The 18,278-nt window shown below is 42.9% G+C and overlaps 1 protein-coding gene across 3 annotated transcripts in view; it reads left to right on the top strand.

Annotated features, from left to right (window-relative positions):
• Window positions 1-18,278, top strand: part of RASGEF1A (RasGEF domain family member 1A) — a 54,148-nt gene that overhangs the window by 22,484 nt on the left and 13,386 nt on the right. Inside the window, exons 1-3 of one of the 3 annotated variants that reach the window (XM_056351115.1) lie at window positions 4,270-4,707; window positions 7,279-7,458; window positions 13,893-14,021. In XM_056351115.1, coding sequence (XP_056207090.1) covers window positions 4,681-4,707; window positions 7,279-7,458; window positions 13,893-14,021 — 336 coding nt within the window. In that variant the 5' untranslated portion in view covers window positions 4,270-4,680. Of the gene's footprint in view, window positions 1-4,269; window positions 4,708-7,278; window positions 7,459-13,892; window positions 14,022-18,278 lie in introns of those variants that run through there. The other 2 variants (XM_056351118.1, XM_056351116.1) reach the window with 2 other exon arrangements.

An 18,278-nucleotide genomic window follows, 5' to 3' on the forward strand; every position in this document is an offset into this window, starting at 1 on the left:
CAGCAAAACATTTTAAAAATGGAAAATGCCATTTTCAAACTACAACATTCATTGGCTCTGACATAACTATTAAGTGGAAAGATCTATCGTGTCCCAGGTCAGAGACAGCAGCAAAGGCATGGTCAATAATAAACACAGACTGATGATTAGTGCATTTAACCTTACTTCAAGTCTCAAGCTTAAAAAGCTTTACTCAGTTCAGAACCACGATTTGAAACTCTTTTCTCCCACTCCCATCTGCTGACAAGTTATTAATGTGCCACCATGTTATTCTGTGGCATGAATCTCTGAAATTTAGAAATCTTCATAGTAATCTGAAAGCGGTTTGAGAACAGCTTTCAAATCTTAAAATTTGTATGCAACAAGGAAGCCTTGAACATCTGTGCAGCCCTACAAATAAAACCAAAAACCTAACATCCCCTAAAGATATTTCTCTGAGGCTTTAAAGCTCTACATTCTACTCCTTAAATTAGAAATTCTTACAAATGGTCCATACTAGCTTGTGTCCATGCAAAAGCTTCATCTGAGGCCACTGTTGTTACTATTTGTGGAGTTAAATGGCATTTCCTGGACAAATTATTTATTTCAGGTCCAGATAATAATACTCCGGTCTGTAACCAAGGCCATCAATCAATAAAATCCATGAATATAATTTGCAATTTTAATTCCCATTTTGTTATATAATCAACACTATGAGGAATGCCAAACACAATCAAGTTCACTTTCCAAGCTGACTCCTCTGCTTTTCTCCCTCTTTGCTGCAGATACTGGGACTTTAAATCATGTTGACATACTCTGTTAAATGAAACCAAATGTTAATAATAACCAGGTCTATGTGGAAGGTGATCAACAAGTGATTTGAGTAGCTTGACAACAAAAGCTCCTAAGACAGCATTTTTAGGAGAGTTCCTTTATACTTGCAGTTTTTAGCATCAGGTCAGCATTGATGACATCTGTAATTACTTGCTTTTCTTAAGTACAGTTACAATTCAAAACATACACACAAGCACATTTGAGTAAGTTGTATCCAAAACGTTGTTTTCTAAGACCAGTGGAAAAATCTCATTTCTTCCTCCCTGACTCTTACATCTCTCTCAAATTGATTTCTCCTTCACTTTCATCCATTTTTCTTTGCTAATATTCCTTAGTTTTACCAAGTTTTTGGCCAGCAACTTTCCACTTAAGAGGAGATGTAAATGTATGAGGAAATTAAATTCAAACACAGTAAAGCAAAAACTTACTGTCCAAATATAAAAACATACACAGTAAGTGCAAAAGCATGAAAACATCCTTATCAACATCTCACAGATGAATACTGAGGCACAGTGGGATTAAACAATTTGTCCAGCAAGTCTGTAGCGCAGGCAGGAATAGAACCCAGACACTGCAAAAGCCAATCCAATTCATTAATCCTAAGATAACAGAACATGTTATACTGATGTATAGCCAGTATAAGAGAGGCTGAAGCAACCTTCAAGACTGAGACAGTCATGACGTGACTGCTGCTGACTCACTCTGCAGCAAGATCCTCCTCTGACCAGCTTGATTGAACCACAGCAGTGTTGCCTCAAAAGAAAGCTACAGAACAAGTACAAGCTCTGCTGATTAAACTTGCTCTAGGGTCCACCCACCAGTAAATGTGGCAATGGCTAATGAAAACCTCTCCAAAGTGCAAGCAATTTGTTGAGGAAGAGAACTTACATAACTGCAAAAACAATTGGACCTTAAAGAGTTTCTGTATCAACAGATTTCAACACTCGAAATATAGATAGCTAAATGTCATCATCCACACTCTACAGAAAGAGAAATGGAAATAAAAGGGTAACATGATTCATCTGTTATAGCAACTGAATTCAGGTTTTTAGCTTCTTTGACTTTTAAAGTCAAAAAAGGCAAAAAGTTGCCTTTCCAACAAAATTGCAACACTACTAAATACAGCAAACCCAAAACTAAGCATCATGTATGCTAGAAAAGAAAAGAAATCCATTTCCCTGAATTTGCATTCTTTAATGCACACCCCATCATTTATATATACATACGTAGGTATGTATATAAACGATATATATGCATACCCCTCTGCTTATACATGCATACAAAAAAAAAATCTAAATAGAACATGCTGGACTGCAGAATGAAGAACTATGGAAAACACTTTGATATGGTGCCAATAAGCACAACATAAGGAACTGTAGAGAACAGGGTAAGTCTCAGCCATTTGCCTCTACGTAGATTACATTGGGTTTTTTAATCCAACTATGGCAAGAATCAGTTCCTATGCCATCTGTATTCTGAGGAAGAAGTACAGTCCATCAGCTATTTCAAACCTTGGTCGAAACCCTAGATCTCCTCACGGTGCTTATTGTGCAGTGGTATAACAGGCCTTTACATACAGAGCAGAGTGCAGGTATATGGCTCTGGGTGGAAAGCATCCCTAACTATTATAGTTTTCCTTAATTCTATTAGAATGTTTCTGAAGTCCTAGGTTTCTTAGTTCCAGTAACAGGATAGATCTAATTACTGACATCAAAAAAAACAAAAACCCAAACAAACAAAAAGATCAGGGATTGTTTTTACAACAGATTGGATCTGTGGCTAGAGCTCAATTACCTATGTATGTTTTGCTAAGATTAATGGACATATACTTCTACAAGTCTCAGCAAATGTTTGAGTAAGGTGGGAAAACAGATTAGTACAGAAACAGAATGAGATCTGATACTTGTTTTTCATGCACACTTAATCTGTAGGCTTGCTGGTGGTGTTCTTAGCAGCAAACGTTAGATGAGTTATTAAGAGGTGTTTGTAGCCTTGAGAAAGGAATATTATTATATTTATTATACAGTGTTAGGCCATGAATTCCTACCTCCTGCTTTCGATAACCCTACAAAGTTCTTAAAGATGTCTGAACAAGACTCAACAAAACTTGTCCCTCACGCTCCCCTAGCGTTACACACTAACGTCCCAATAGGGTACTGCAGCAGGTCGGACCACGGCTGGATTCAGAGCTCATGCCTCCTGGGACTTCCTTGGTACCCAAGGCAGGCAGCGTGCTCTAACTGGGGAGAGCCTCAGAGTAAACAGGTATCAGATCTGCTACAACACCTGCACGCTCGAAAGGTTGTAGTGCACAGCTGAGATATGGGAGTGAGATTAAGAGCAAAGCAGATTTAGCAGGGATGAAAAGGACCGACTTTTTGAGCTGTCATTTAAGAGAAAAAGCTCACTTAAGATCAGGAAAATAAACTCTCTAGCTGATCTGTCAAGATGATCAAGAAATGATGAAGGAATTTAGTAGGCAAACAGTAAAGATTATGAGTAGCTACAAATCTTTTTAAAATTACTGCGTGTTTAGGATGGATGACAGTGCTTGTCTTCACACGGTGAGCAAATACAAATGTATTTCTTCTTATGCTCTAGAGTATGTGCATGTTCCCAAATTGGTTTGCCCTGCCCACCTACCTAGACTGGCATATTTACTTCCAAAAAGGCTTTTCCCACATTAATCACCATGGAAACCAGCAAAGCCTTCTGCTGCATATTCAGAGCCATTAAATCAATAAGTTTAATAAAAAAATAAAATTAATGAATGCCTGGAGACAGCAGGGCAAATACTAAAACATAACAATTGAAGTAAAATGAGAAAAATATGCAGGAAGGCTGCAAATGCGAGGGGGTTTGTGGGACACGCAGATGTACCCACCGGGCGTTTCCATGGGAGACCAGGCTCTAGATACACACCTGAGCCTGCATGTGGGACAACAGGGCTGGTCCAGCGCCAGCCCCAGGGTCCAGGACCAGCCCAGATGACTGTGCTCGGGCTATTTGAAAAGAGAAACAACTCCAGCAGAAAGAAGAATATAAACAATTATTAGCAGGGAGGGTTGGGCGGCATCCCTCAGTAATTACAGCGGGTGCTGCCACGGGTGCCGGCACAAACAGTTTAACAGGGTGAATCGTGTCCCGAACCTCTTGGGCCACGTCTCCCACCCAGCCTCGCACGAGGCCATGCCGCATGAGGAGCGTGGCCCTCAGGACCCGCTGCCTGCCTGCCCCACGGCGGCCTGCCCCACGGCTGCCTGCCCCACGGCACGCTGCCCGGGTCCCTCCGGCATGGCAGGGGGGGCCCCACGGCAGGTGGAACAGCGCACACAGGCGAGGAGCTTTTGGAAATTCACGGAGCGCTTGGGGCATAAAAAGCGAGCAGGCTGGCCACTTAAGAAAAAAAAAAAAAAAAAAAAACAAAAACAAACCAAAGGAAAAAAAAAAAAAAACAAAAAACAAACCAACCAAACAAAAAAAACCCAAACCAAAACCCAAGCAAACAGAAACAATACAAATAAAAAATAAACAAACAAACCAACCAAAACCAACCAACCCCCCCTGAAATATCAAGTGTTTTAAAAATAACAAGCCGCCCTTGCTACAAGCAGCAGCCCCCGGAGCAGCGCTGGCCCCGCTCCCCTCGCCCCGGCGGGGACGCCCCCCGCAGGCACGCGCCCCCCGCGCCGTTGCCCCGGCTCCGTTTGAACCGGCCACGCTCGCGCGCAGCCAACGGGGCGCCGCGCTGGGCCGTGACGTCACGGGCGGCGGGCGCGGGGCGGGCCGGCGGGCGGCAGCGCGGGCACGGGCGGGCAGAGCTGTCACAGCCGCGGGGCCGCCGGCGCTGCCGCCCTGCCCACGCGCATGTACACGTCGCCCAGGAAAATGAGGGTAAGCGCGGGGGGTCGGTCGGTCGCTGCCGCCGCGACACACGCGCACCCCACCCGGCGTGCGCAGGCACCGCGGGGGGGGGGGGGGGAACACGGACACGGGGAGCGCGCGGCGGGGCAGAGCCCCGGGGTGGCGGCGGTGCGGGGCGGTGCGGGGGAGCCCCCGTCGCGGTCCGAAGGACGGGCGGGCTCGCCTCACAACTTCCCTGCGGCGGGGCCGGGGAGCGGCCGGCGGGGGATGCCCGGCGCCGCGGGCACGGCTGGGCACCGCCGCCGGGGGGGGGCAGGTGCTGCCTGAGGGCGCCGCCGCCGAGTAGCCGGGGTCTCTGCCGGTGCGGAGGGTCCCCAAGACACGCGGGGGTTCGCAGGGGCCGGAGCGCTGCGGCTGCCGCCGGCGGTGCTGAGCGCCCACCCCCGGGGGGCTGCGCATCCCCGGCGCGGGGGGGACCCGGGGGCAACGGGGGGGGTCGGCACCGGCGGGGAGCGCTGCGGCTGCTCCCAGCAGGGTCTTGAAAGGAGACCCGGTGCGCCCGTGAGCCGCTCACAGGAGTTCAAACACTCGGCGGCCCCGGCGGGGTGAAGCACCGTTTCAGCGGGGGCTCCGCCGGCCGCTGTCCTCCCCGAGAGCCCGGCGCAGCTCCCCGTTAGGAGCCGGGAGCGCCCGTCACAGCCCGTCCAGCCCGGGAAGCGGCTTTATCGCTATGGCCCTTAAAAGGGAAAAAAACCCCAAATTACTGGCGAGTTACATAGTGTGCATAGCAAAGCTGGCGGCTTCGTGTGCGCCAGCGGCTCGTCACGGCGCCGCGCAGCTCAGGCCTGACAGATAGGTCTGTGAGGTACGGAGTAGCCTCAACGCCAGTTCGTGCGGCATTGTCATTTTTCATTGCTTTTGATACACTATTAGATCCTGCGTTTTCTGTTTTACGTGACTCTATGTCATGAACTTCTGAAACTGAACTCTGCTCCTCAGAACAGCCTCCTTGGTCACCGTGAAACAGCTGATACAATTTAACTTAACAGGGAATTACGCTTCCCTTGTATCTGTATAACATACTAACACAAAGTTCTGCTGGTTAAAGCCACAAGCAGTTCTGTTTACCAGCCTGACGTGTAACTAAGCCTGTCACCTTGATGAGCAAGTACTGTTAATGCTGGCATTTTTTCCGTACCAGCACACCTAGGATTCATCTGAGCTTAAAACCAGAAAAAAAAATGTGTATCCCAGGTTGTAAACATGAACAATGACTTTTGCAACTTTGAGAGGAAGACGTGCCTTGTGTTAAAAGAATACGAAGTACCGGTTTGTTCTGCAATTGTTTCAAGTGCTGCCTAAAAATATTAAAAAAAAAAAAAAAAAAAAAACCAAAAAACCCCAAACCTACAAAACCCCTTACAGCATTTAAGATTTTCAGTTCTTAAACTAGTTTTTGGAAAATTACTGAACAGAAAGAAAGGACTTTTGTGTAAGACATGCGTGCTGATAGGACCAGCTGTCAAGTTTAAAGGTAGTGGTACCGGCCTAATCTGTTTTCATCTACACAAGTGCGTTCCAGAGCACGACAATGTTTGTTGCATAGAGGGTGAGACAGCAGCTAAAGCATCACGGCTGCCTTCTCTTCCCTGCACCTTCTGAGCAGTCTTAACTGTTTCAGCAGCAAGGGGGGACTGTTTTGATACTGATGCAGAATAGTATTTTCAACCTTTGCAAGCAGTAGTAAATTGTTTTGTTTAGCCTTCTGCATATATTTAAACTGTAGCCAGTTTAAAACAACCAACCCACCCCCACAGTTTACTCACAGTTGGTAACTAGGGTATTACTGAGAGCTTGTGGCCAAGGGAAGGGAGGTGGAAACCCCAAACCTTTGCGTGGTTTTTGTGTTGCTAGAGCAGGTTTGTTTCTTAAGCAAAAATCTCCAAAGAGACTGTTATTGGCGTTGTATATTATATGTCACAGCATTCTGTTCCACCCAGTTCATGGTTTTGTGTACCAAAAAAAAGGCGGTTTTGTTCAGATGGTATGTCCCCCACTGTTAGCAGTGGCATCTGTGTGCAGGAGATGCACTTCTATCGAGACCTGGATTACGTCTAGCTACAGAAGCAGTAAAGGATTTATCATCACAAGTGAAGTATTTTAGCCAAAGATCTGACTTCAAAAAGAGTAAAAAGAGGGACATTACAGCACAGTATTTGTTTGCTTGTTCAGTAAAGCACTGCTTCACTATCTCAGAGAGCATTTTGCATTTTCATCCTGGTATGATTTTATGCATTAAAAGCCAGGGGAAAACGGACGAGAAAGGAGAAATCAAGTACAGCGAAGAAAATTCTTTCAGCTTCTGCATCTACAGCCTTGGTGACATAGCTTAAAGTGCACTTCAAACCCCAAGCCAGCTTACAGATGTGTGACTGCTCGGGTTCAGAACTCAGTTCAAATACCCAAGCTGCGTTCAGTCAAATATGTAATTGTGTTTAATGTATGCCTCTGTAAAACCCACACATAAGACATCCTGAAAGAAAGCTTAACCCTCTCTTTTTTTTTTTTTTCTTTACTTTTATTTTCTCTCCACTTCTACAGGAAACTATGCCCCAGACGCCAATATTTTCCAGCATGCTTGGTTCCAGTTGTAGTGGGCAAGTGCAGCCAGATATGGGAGAAAGGTGTGTGGACCCTGTTTATCAGGATGGGAACCTTGTTTCTGGATCACTGGAGGCCTTGATAGAGCGCCTGGTGCCCACTATGGACTATTATCCAGATGTAAGTAGCCACTGAAGGGTTGGTTTTTTCTTCCCATGGTGGTTTTCCTGCATTAGTATCTGGATTGGTGCTTCCTCAAGAAATTCTACTTCCATCTGATTCAGGAATGAAACATGCATTCATTTTGCTTGCAATATTCATTCACTGAAGATGTTGCTCGATGGGGGTGCTCTCCTTTCTGTTTTTAAACGAGAACACTTGTTAGAAAGGTGAAGCCCTGTTGAACCCAAACGGGTGCCTTAAGAACCAATTAAAAGCAGCATTCGCCACAGAATTTTCAATCCCTCTTAAGCTGCTTTAGCTCTAATGCAGCCAAGATTAACTACTAACCAGCTTCTACCTAGGGAAGCAGACCCAAAATCAGCTCTAGTATTATTATTTTTTCCCCTTAATTTTCTATGCATCTCCTAGTTAGGCCATCAGAAAAAAAAAAAAGGAAAAAAAAAGCCCCAAAAATAGATTTTAATTAAAATGCTTTCTTTCTCAAGACATTTTAATGGGCCAGTACTGTAATAATATATGTTCTCAAGCCTGAAAATGATTTTGCAACTGATTAAACATCCTCAGTGTAGTCCTCTGAAGTAAATACTACTTGTAACTCCAGGGCATGCAATAAGATTCTGAACCTAGGATATTATTAAGAGATCACTTTATCACTTGAAATTACCCCTTGTACCCATTAATGAAAGATGTTATTTAAACAAGTTGCCAAAGATCAGAGAGGCTGTATACTATATTCTGTCTGAGCTCTGAAAAAGTGGCAGCTATGGCAGAAACATCCCAGGTCTTTGTGAAGACTAGCAACGGGGTGGGAAATTGCAATTGCTATTAACTTGTATCTTGAACTTAATGTTTGCAGTAGTGGGCTGTGCTGTATCTTGCTGTATGTTTCCCACTAATTCATGTGGAACTTCTTACTGTGGTTTCACATCAGTCATGATAAAGTTGCTCCGAGCTCCCACGCATACACCACCCATCTTCATGATCGCCATGCACAAAAAAGGGACTCCCCATATGACAGTTCAGTGGGTAGAAGCAGCAGAATTGCCAACGATCATCAGTGGAAGATCAAGAAAAGCAAACCCAGGATGTTTTAATATTCTAGTTCAAAAGTAATCCTAAACCTTGCATTGAAGTACAGCTAACATACAACTGCACTACCTTTGACAGATGTTTAGTACCAAGTCCTTTATAAGGCACAGGGATAACCATCATTAGACATTAAAGCTCTGCTCCCTGCCCCCAAATACACCTTGTAGTACAGACGCGCAGAGGAAAGCAGCAGGTAGGGCTGTTGCGGCGTACCAGTGGAATAGCTTTAGGCTACTGTAGTTAAGGCTTCCACGGAGTCATTTCCTTGGCTTTTGTGTGACACTAGAATATAGTTACTTGCTGCCTGGATTGCTGAACTATAGCTAATTTTTTGCAGCAGCTGCTAACACACATCACACATCCCTTATTGTAACTTGTAACCTGCTATTCTGTTTATAACACAGCTACTCTGAAAATGGTTCCATAAAGTGAGCATAAATTAAGGGGTCTACAGCTTGCTTCGGAACTAGCTGCTAGTTTCCACGGCGCCGTCCTATACCCCGTGCGAGGGAGCACTACAAACCGAGCGGTCATGGACCCTGCCCTGGGAAGCTGCAGTTTAAATAGACAGTGAGCTGACAGCTGAGAGCTATGCAACAGAAACAATCAAGGGAACTCCAGGGAAAAAGAGATGGAAAACAGCATTAAATCAAATTCATCTCCTCTACAGCAGGACACGTTCTTTCAGTTAAATCAGATCACCCAATTTAGCTGAAAGGATTAATTATAAAATAAGTAGATAAATAAGCTTTGAACAACAAAGAATGAACTGGATTTGAGTCATCTTCAGATCAGAGTTTTCTATTGCGGTTCAGTTGTGTGTTTATACTTTATTTCATGCTCATTTCTATTTTTAGGAAGATTGACACAGAGGGTTAGAGTGATAACCATTTACACTGATATCCTGTCAGAAGAGTCACCAACACTATGTTCAAGAGAAAGGTATAAACACCTCTCAGTCTTGGGACTCTGCCTGTACATGCAAAGAAGGGGAGTAAGGCATCACCACTTAATTGGCACCAAGAGAAGCGATCGGTAACATTAGCAGAGATAACCTTAGTTTCAGTGATCTATCTATAAGTCGCAGTACTAATCCAAACATTTGGATGTGACAACAACACTTAGAAGGCCTTTCTGTCTGTGTGGACATTAAGCTAAAGATCACAGCAACCTTCTGGACAGGGAAGAAGAAAAAAAAAAAAGAAAGAAAAAGAGGGTGGGGGAGAAAGCAAACACAGAGTATCTTTCTGTGCTGGTTGCAAAGGCAAATTTGCCATGTTGGCAGAACATGAGACAGGCAAGGGAGGACAGGGAAGATAAGGGCCTACGTTTGTGCACTGCTCTTTTGAGGCTTGTTTGTGTACAGGGACTTGTTCAGCACATAGGAAAATGTATACTCATGAGACGGAGGAGTTCGGAAGGTTAGGAATGGAATGTACCCGTCTGCAACCCTTGTGCCCAAGCAAGAAAATGTTTCAAGAAAATATTTCATAAACAAGAAGTTACAGAATGAGCAGTAAGCACACAAAGAAAATATTTTTTTTTCCCCCTCCTTGAGAAGACATCAGTGCATTCTTGGGTCAGAGAGTAACAATTCCTTCTTTAGTCTTGTGCACTTGCAACTTTTTTTTTTTTCTTAAATATAATTCAGCTCATCTCTTAGCAACAACTTTAGGCATTAAAGGAATCTGGCTTCTTATTCTCTTGTAAGCACAAGCCCCTTTTGTGTCAGCTTACGTTGTTCCAAGTGCAGAAAGGATTTTTTTTTTCCTCCTCCCCTCCCAAATACCTGTCACTTTTGTAGGATAAATGGAGCTTAACTTTCAATCTCATAGCTTATGAAAGCATATTTTAATCGTTCCTTGTCAAACCAGCTAGCTTCATAGCTAAATTTCCTTCTCCAAACCATCGTCTGCATGATTAGGGGACGGCCTATGCGACAGTGTAGGTTTTTTACAGTTATAACATTTAGCATGTATGTGTATCGCAGTACAGGTGCAATAAGTCACAGAAATCCTTGATTTAGATAAGGCATGTGACATTAGTATGCAATATTTCTTATCCAAAACAACTGTGTTGCTAACCCCTGAGACTTACTGCTAAGCTGAAATGTATGGCTTCATTCAGCCACAATTTTCTTTATTGGATAGGGAGCGGCTGTTAGCAGAGAGGCAAGGAGATGGGGGGGGGTCAACACTACTGTCAGACCTATCATTTTTAATTTTGTTCTTAATTGCATTATTCCTTGTTTATAAGCAATAAAAGCATCAAAACACACCACACCGCCCCACAATTAGATACCAGTATCTCGTAAACCAGCGTATCTTGATTGACCATAATGGAACAATTTCGTTTTCCAAAGTACCGAACCTAGTTCCAGTTAAGTGACTTTGAAAACAAACAAATAAACAGAATAACAATGCAGCAGATGGGTTCCAGAAGTAACAGTCATTTGTTTCTAAAACCTAGTAGTCCAGTGTTGCCTGGAAAAGCATTGCATTGGTCCAGTACCGATACTACTGATTACAGAGGCCCATCAGGAAGCCTGAAACTGCGAGTATGTACTTTTATGGTCATGTATCTTCCTGCATTTTGCCAGTCTGGCACTTTTCTGAACATCACATAAAACACTATCAAAGAAACCAAATAAAAGCACAGGTCATCCAGGTCACACTTTTCTTACAGTATAACAATAGGGAAACAATACTCTGAGTGGGCCTTTCTCAGAGTCACTCTGGATAAAACACTGTCCCACACCACACAAACTTCCACCAAGGAGACCAACGCTGGAATTAGTACGAGAAGCAAAATTACACCTTTCCTTAAAAAAATGTGTTCCAGCTTATCAGAGGAAAGGTCACTGGCAGGGCAGTGTGGCTCAAGTTGTGGTTCCCTGCTAGTCAATTACTTAACTCCCCCCAAAAAACGTGGCGAAGGGATGTGAGAGGTGCTTCATGTTTCCAGAACAGAAATTTTCACACAATCCAGTGACAGCTGACATACGCAGCAGCTAAATTCCTTTCCCTCATAATCCAGACTCATAGTTTTAAGTTCAGGGACAACACTGATAGACATGAACACAGAAGCTGTCTCCAAAAAGTAACAGGGCATAACCAGCCATAGTTTAAAACACAAACAAAATAATCTCACAACCCAACACTATTCTTTTGCTTTCATTCTGAATGAGGAGTGTGCCAGTTTAGGGATCGTGCTCACATACGTAAGAATAAAAGATCTGATGTGTTTTCCCATAACACAACCAAGTCCCCTTTTGTGAATCAGGTTAGCTCTTCAGCCTCGTTCTAGTGCCCATAACACACCGCACACACTACTATAGATTTTTATAAGGCTTCTCCAAAGCTGACACTATGTCATCAACCGTTTCCAGATGCAGGTGTAAGAGCTGCATTGAATATCTTTTTTAAATTAATGAACTTCAAGTTTTTTGTCATTGTAAATGTAAATATAAATGCTGAAATTCTGGAGACATACATAAACAAAATACCAAACAGAAGCCCATTTTCTTAAGTTTTCCCAGTGTTCACTTGTGTGGGATGTTTGCAACCATGCCATCAAGAAGAGAAGCCACACTGTCGGTATCCCGCCGCTGCCCTGGCCACCTGCTCAAAGTCACCAAGAGCCCAATTGTTAGGTGGCCCCAGCTGTCCATCTTCTGTAGGCATCAGTGGAAGCACCACTCAAGAACCTGACCCAAACTGTCCATCCAGTTAACCCTTCTCCTCTCTTCTTCTATTCATAAACAACAGGCAAGGCAAAGACTATGGATTATCCCCAGGTTTGATTGTACAGAATTAGTGCTATTGCTAATTTAATACATGAACCACCGTGCTAATAAGAGCTTCAAATCAGAATGAGCATTTCAAATATCTGTGCTGTGTCACACTTCACTCTGTTCTTTCATTAGCTCAGGACAGAGTTGGATGCTAAGTAGATATATATATATATCCTTAATCTATTACACTCACTTCCAGAACCCTGTGACTTCTAGTTAATTTGTTTTTTTTTTAAAAAAAGAACCACCAAAAACCACATTCCTTTTTACCCTTCTGATATTTAGTGGAGTTTAGTGCTAAATTTATATTGTAGAGCACACTGAGTACTTTAGAAGTAGAAACATTTTTCATTAATAGCACATTTTGTTGTGATTAGAGAGATAAACCCCATAACCTTTTTTGGAGTCCTAAAGATACCATTATTATTTTACGATGGGCGTTTGTTAGAGACTGCAAGCAGCAGAATTCGGTAGATTAGCCAGATATAGCTGATACTAGAGATGCCACATTTTAGACAACTGGTCTCAGGTTTTTAGATGTCTCAATTTACTTGCCCTGTCCAAAGCGGTAGATGCGCACATTGACTGTTTATATGCACACTTGGCTATGGCCTACCACATCGCATTTCTAAAACCACAGTGTGAAGTAACAGTGCACACTGCAAACGTAACAAAGGTTAATTGAAATCCATTGTCAGGAAGATCCCCTGCTATTTCCTAACTCCATATTTTGTCACAAAGCCTAGAGGAAAAACAGAAGTGCTTATGAGATGCTACTGTCATTACTGCAGCAATCACATTCAAACACAGAAGGCAAGTTTCAAACACTGAACCAAGACTAAGACATGAAGGCATTCTCACCTCGACTAAACTGTCCAGAGTACGATTCAGAATGGGATGCATTACAGCTTTTAAAATACAAACGGAGAGGCTATTTCTTGTGAGAAATAATAATTGTTGGCATTTATTAGCAGTGTTTTTACTCACAAGACTGTGAAACAGGCCCCAAATAAGTAAAGTCGAGCTTAAAACTAAATTATTGTCATATGGCCCCAATCTAAGCTAAAGCTTGTGTCAGTGATTGTGGGAAAAAGGAACAAAAAAACCCTGTACATAAAGAAATTACAGCTGTGGTTTGGAATACACATGAAGTGGTTTTCTGCAGCTCAGTGAAAAACAATCACTCTTAAAGAAACAAAGCAGCAGAAATAGTAGTGCTGGAGAGGCGTGACGCCCTGCATTGGGCATATTTCATTTGTCTTTTTGGTGAGTGATGACTAGTTTAGCATATTAAGTTTGGCATTTTAAAGGGAAGTGATTTGGCAATGTGAAAACACCACATTAACAGCCTTGAAACCTACAGCATTTCCTTTTAACACAGCTAGAAAAGACCACCACGTCTCTGGAGACAGGAAAAATTATAAAATGTCTTAAGTGAATAGAAGTTACATTTGTGGTTTATGGAATAGTTTTTTCAAAAGGAAGACTTTTTTTTTTTTTCCCTAAAGTTATTCACTTTTTTTTTTTTCTTCTCTCTCTATTTCCACAGAGGACTTACATCTTCACTTTCCTGTTGAGCTCTCGAGTCTTCATTCACCCACACGAGCTCCTGGCTAAAGTGGGGCAGATCTGCATTAAACAGAAGCAGCAGCTAGAAGCGGGGACTGAGGCAGAAAAGGTAAATGAACCATTATGTCCTTCAACTAGCTGCGCTACTGCCATTTATTTCCCACTTCCTCCTTCCCATTGTAAGTCTAAATAGATTGATAAAGAATAAATTGAAGTTGTAATTGGCATGTGTTACTGGATGCTCTCTTATTTGGGTCTTTTCCCTTGAAGTACCATTGCTGCTGTGCTAGCCACAGACACAGGGTATGTACTACCTTACCAGTCAGATACAGCGGCTGGAAATAAAACTTTGCTTATGAGCTGCAGCTCAGTGCGGTGCACCGGAGCAATGCGGATCTGCCATGAAACCTGCCCAGCAAGTCGCTTTGCGCTTTCAGGCTTTCATCAAGTTAGGTCATCCTTGAATCCGATTCCCCTTTCTCCAGTCACCCTTACCATCCCCATCCTATTAGGGTTGAGTGCTTTGCTGTAGGTTACTGGTGGGGTGTAACAGCAAATCAGGACGTTCTCTCTCACAAAAATTAAGGGGTGCACTACTGAAAATGGTAGCCTGTGCTGACTGACACATGTGACCACGTGGTTTTACAACAAACAATTAAGCCAAACTGAGTCAGTTTGTGATCTGCACTTGAATCCATCTAAGTCTTACCATTGTGGAAAGTGGTATTGAAGGACTTTTGACTGAAATTCAAGTACCAGAATAGTCCAAGCTGGGATGCAAATAAGAACATCAGAAACAAGGATGAAATCAGCAAGTATTTAAAGACCTAAATTGTTCAGATCCTGGGCACGTTTTGGATCCGTTCTTCTATGGTGAGGAGTTACTTACATTCCTAATCTCAGCATGTTGATAGTCCCATCTCGCTTTCTCTTTGTTGCATCAGGACTCAAGTGGGGAGCACAAAAGGTAACCCTGTGGTTTGGTAATACAGGGGTTTTGACAGCAATGCTGACCCCTAAGGGCTTCTTTCTCCTGTACTGTTCCTGGGGTGCAGTCTCTTATTATAGCACAAAATGACTCCCCAGGAAAAACTAACCACTTGGTGCAAAATTACTTTCATCCAGGTCAGTCCCCCAGTCTACTCACCAAATAGCTATACAACTCATCCTGTAGGTGCTGGGGAGTTCAAGGGGTCAGGGAAAGCAGGTGCAAGAACTGCTGCATCCAGCTTTACACACAGAGGTGATAACCATTCCCACGGCCACTGCTGAACTAGCTTGTGACTGAGCAACCTCAAACCGGTGCTCTGTAAATCGCAGTGGTTCCTCAGCAACACCTAACTGAACAACAGAGGTAGGGGCTTGTAAGAGATGCTGGGACCACCCACAACATGGATTGAGTAAAGCTGATCTATAGACGTATGAAGACAACGACTGCTGTCAGTAGCTAGTGTCAAAATACATGCATGAAATACTTGGATTTAAAAATAAGATGTAAAAATATACGATGTAACTTTTGTGGATAACAATACACTTAGGAGATTTTTAAATGAAAACAGTACCTGGGGACTAAATCATCTGGCTGTTAAAACACGAGATATTCGCTCTAAAGTAGCATTATTCTGGCTTTTCAGCATATGTGTTAAAAAAGATGATATCGTGGCTTCCACACTGAAATGAAATAGCATTACATCCTAACAACAGGATATAAAATATAGAAGCTCATATTCTAAACACCCACGCTCTCACACCTTGTGCTGACAGTTTGGAAACGGGCCTACAGGTAAACCAACAAGCAGCAGGGTGACAATAAAACATGAGTGTTTGGGAGGCTGCTTTAACGTACATGCTTTGCTGGTTGCTTTTCCTACTATGCCCCTTGATCCCTGCCTACCCCCTTAATATAAACTGTAATTTTTTCCCCACCCACTAAACACAAAATTGTTGGAAAACACCACAAACTTTTGACATCCCTCTCAACAAATGACTCTACTCTACAGGCCTCTACTGCAAGCACCTGAATGTTTTACAGAACAGTTTGGCCACTAGCATTTGTTTTTCTATCTGGCCACAAATAAAAACTCAATTTACACGCAGCATAGGAATTCTCAACTCAAGACACTGTGTATTCACAGTCATAACCCATTAACGTATCATCAGGTACCAACACCTTCTAATTAAGCGGCTCCGTAGCGAGAAATAGCTGGCAAAAGCAGTTAAAGCAGCTCTGATCATTTCTGATAGTTTGCTTATGCAAATCTTTTAAGACAAGAAGCTGGCTGACTTGTTGCCTGAATAGCGTGCGAGCCGAAAAAGTGGCAAGGAGCCAGGTTTTGAGGTTACACACCACAATACTTATCATTTCTTTGTTTTTGACATTACTGGCTAGCTGGCTAGCCAAAAACTCCTATAGCAAACAACGCAGAGAAAAGTGGATTAAAAAGCGAAACAGTCAGGGACGCCTTGAAGCCTGCTCAGAGTCCTTTTGGACACTCACAAAAGGGCGGGCTGCAGAGTTTAATACATCAATTATAATATACAGGGCAGTATTTAAGCTTGACCATAAAGGATAAGATTTAACTCTCTGTAAGTGCATTAGTGATTTGAAAGACCCAAACAAGATTGTCACAGAAAAAAACCACTTGTATAGTATTATTCAGTGGAAAAAACTGTTGTTAAAATTGTGGTGCGTTATTTCTGCAGCTTGGGGGTGTTTTTTAAATCAAGAGTTTAAAAAGTAATAAAGATAAGTTCATTTCTGTTAAGCTTGTCTTGTCTGTCTTGGAATGCGTAAGTCGCTTCAAAAATAATGAGTTCTCTTTGGTTTTTGTCACCAGTAAGTTCTCCTTTTTAAAACCAAAAATCACAATACCCTTAACCAGGTCGCTGTCATTTTTCCTACAAGCACTTACTGCTTTTCCCTTTCCTGCAAGCACATACTGCTATTGCCTCCGTCCTGCTTGGTAGCTGTTTCTCAGTCCTGCCTGTCTTGTCTCATGCAGAACAGGACTGATCCACAGTACTTAAATTAATAGAGATATTTTTCTTCTCAAAGAAATATTTATGGGAGAAGCATTGCCATAAACTCCAGAGAACTCCGTGTCAGGCCTCACAAGGGCAGGTTTACATCTGGAGTAGGACTACGGTAGGTCGGTAGGTTTATTGCAGCCATGACAAAAAGGAAAATGTGTGCTGCTACCCACCTACATGTGTGATTTCTATCTAGGTTGTCACAAATTATGTGCATCAAGCCTGTCACACCGCTTTGGGTTTCATCAAGGTGCTCATGAAACAGGAATCTCATGTTCACTGTATCGCTGGTTTTTAGCGTTGTTCTTAGGAGGCATACCTTATTTCCATGAGCATTAAAAGCCTCTGACAAAACACTAAGCTCTTTTACACCTGAAGAGTAATTACATGAAGAGTGATGTGGTTTGCAGTTTGTCTTGCAACAGATGCCTAGCTTTCAGTCATGAAGGAAGCAAACCCTAACAACTTGAGTAGATACATGAGATGAGAAGTCAGTGTCCATATGGAGATGCTGCCATGGCCTAAGGAAAGATTTTTGGAACCTTTCCTGCCCCCATCCCTCCTTTTCCAGCTTCAAAAGTTAAGAAAGGATAGTCAGGATAATTAATACAAATAATAATTTAAAAAACCAACCAGTTTTGTTTACCACAAGGTGCTACAGGAGTAGGCACGTACCTGTTAAGTTTAATTGAACGGAAGGGCACCAGCTGGCTAATTAATTTTCTGTCACCACCTACAGGTTATTCTTTTAATAATGTCAGGCTCCATGCATTTCCTAGCAAAGCAGCATAAATTGTCTTTTCCCCAAGGCAGATGACAAAAGGAGTTTGGAGGACAGACAACTGCAAATCTGGAGCTCTGTCCTACACTGTCTAGAAATACATTGAAGTTGGGCTCCGCAGTGGCACTAGCAGAGATCGCTTTGCAGGAACGCCTACTACTGGCAAAGAGAACGGGGATGTTTTCTTTTTGCCCTCACCATCCAATTATTCTGTGCTTGTCTCACTAGCAGGATCAGTTAAATGCTGTCAATAAAAAACAGCTAGGAGAAGCAAGCTAGCAGAGTGAGGTTTGCAGCTCTGAAAGAAAAGCAAAATGTTCCCTTCAGACTTACAAGGAGCACCGGCTCATTTTCAGACTGAGGATTCAAGGGTGCATGGTTTAACTTCAAAGTTTTTATTAATAATCCTTATTAATACTTCCACTGGCTACATACCAGTGAGATGTTAAAAAAAAGGGGGGGGGAAGGGTTGCGGGGGAAGCTTAGTTTATTTAATCAAAACCAAAAAAAGTCAACCAAACGGGGACACACTATGATCAGAGGATGTTTTGTCAG

Source organism: Falco biarmicus, chromosome 9, assembly GCF_023638135.1.
Source record: "Falco biarmicus isolate bFalBia1 chromosome 9, bFalBia1.pri, whole genome shotgun sequence".
Classification (NCBI taxonomy): domain Eukaryota; kingdom Metazoa; phylum Chordata; class Aves; order Falconiformes; family Falconidae; genus Falco; species Falco biarmicus.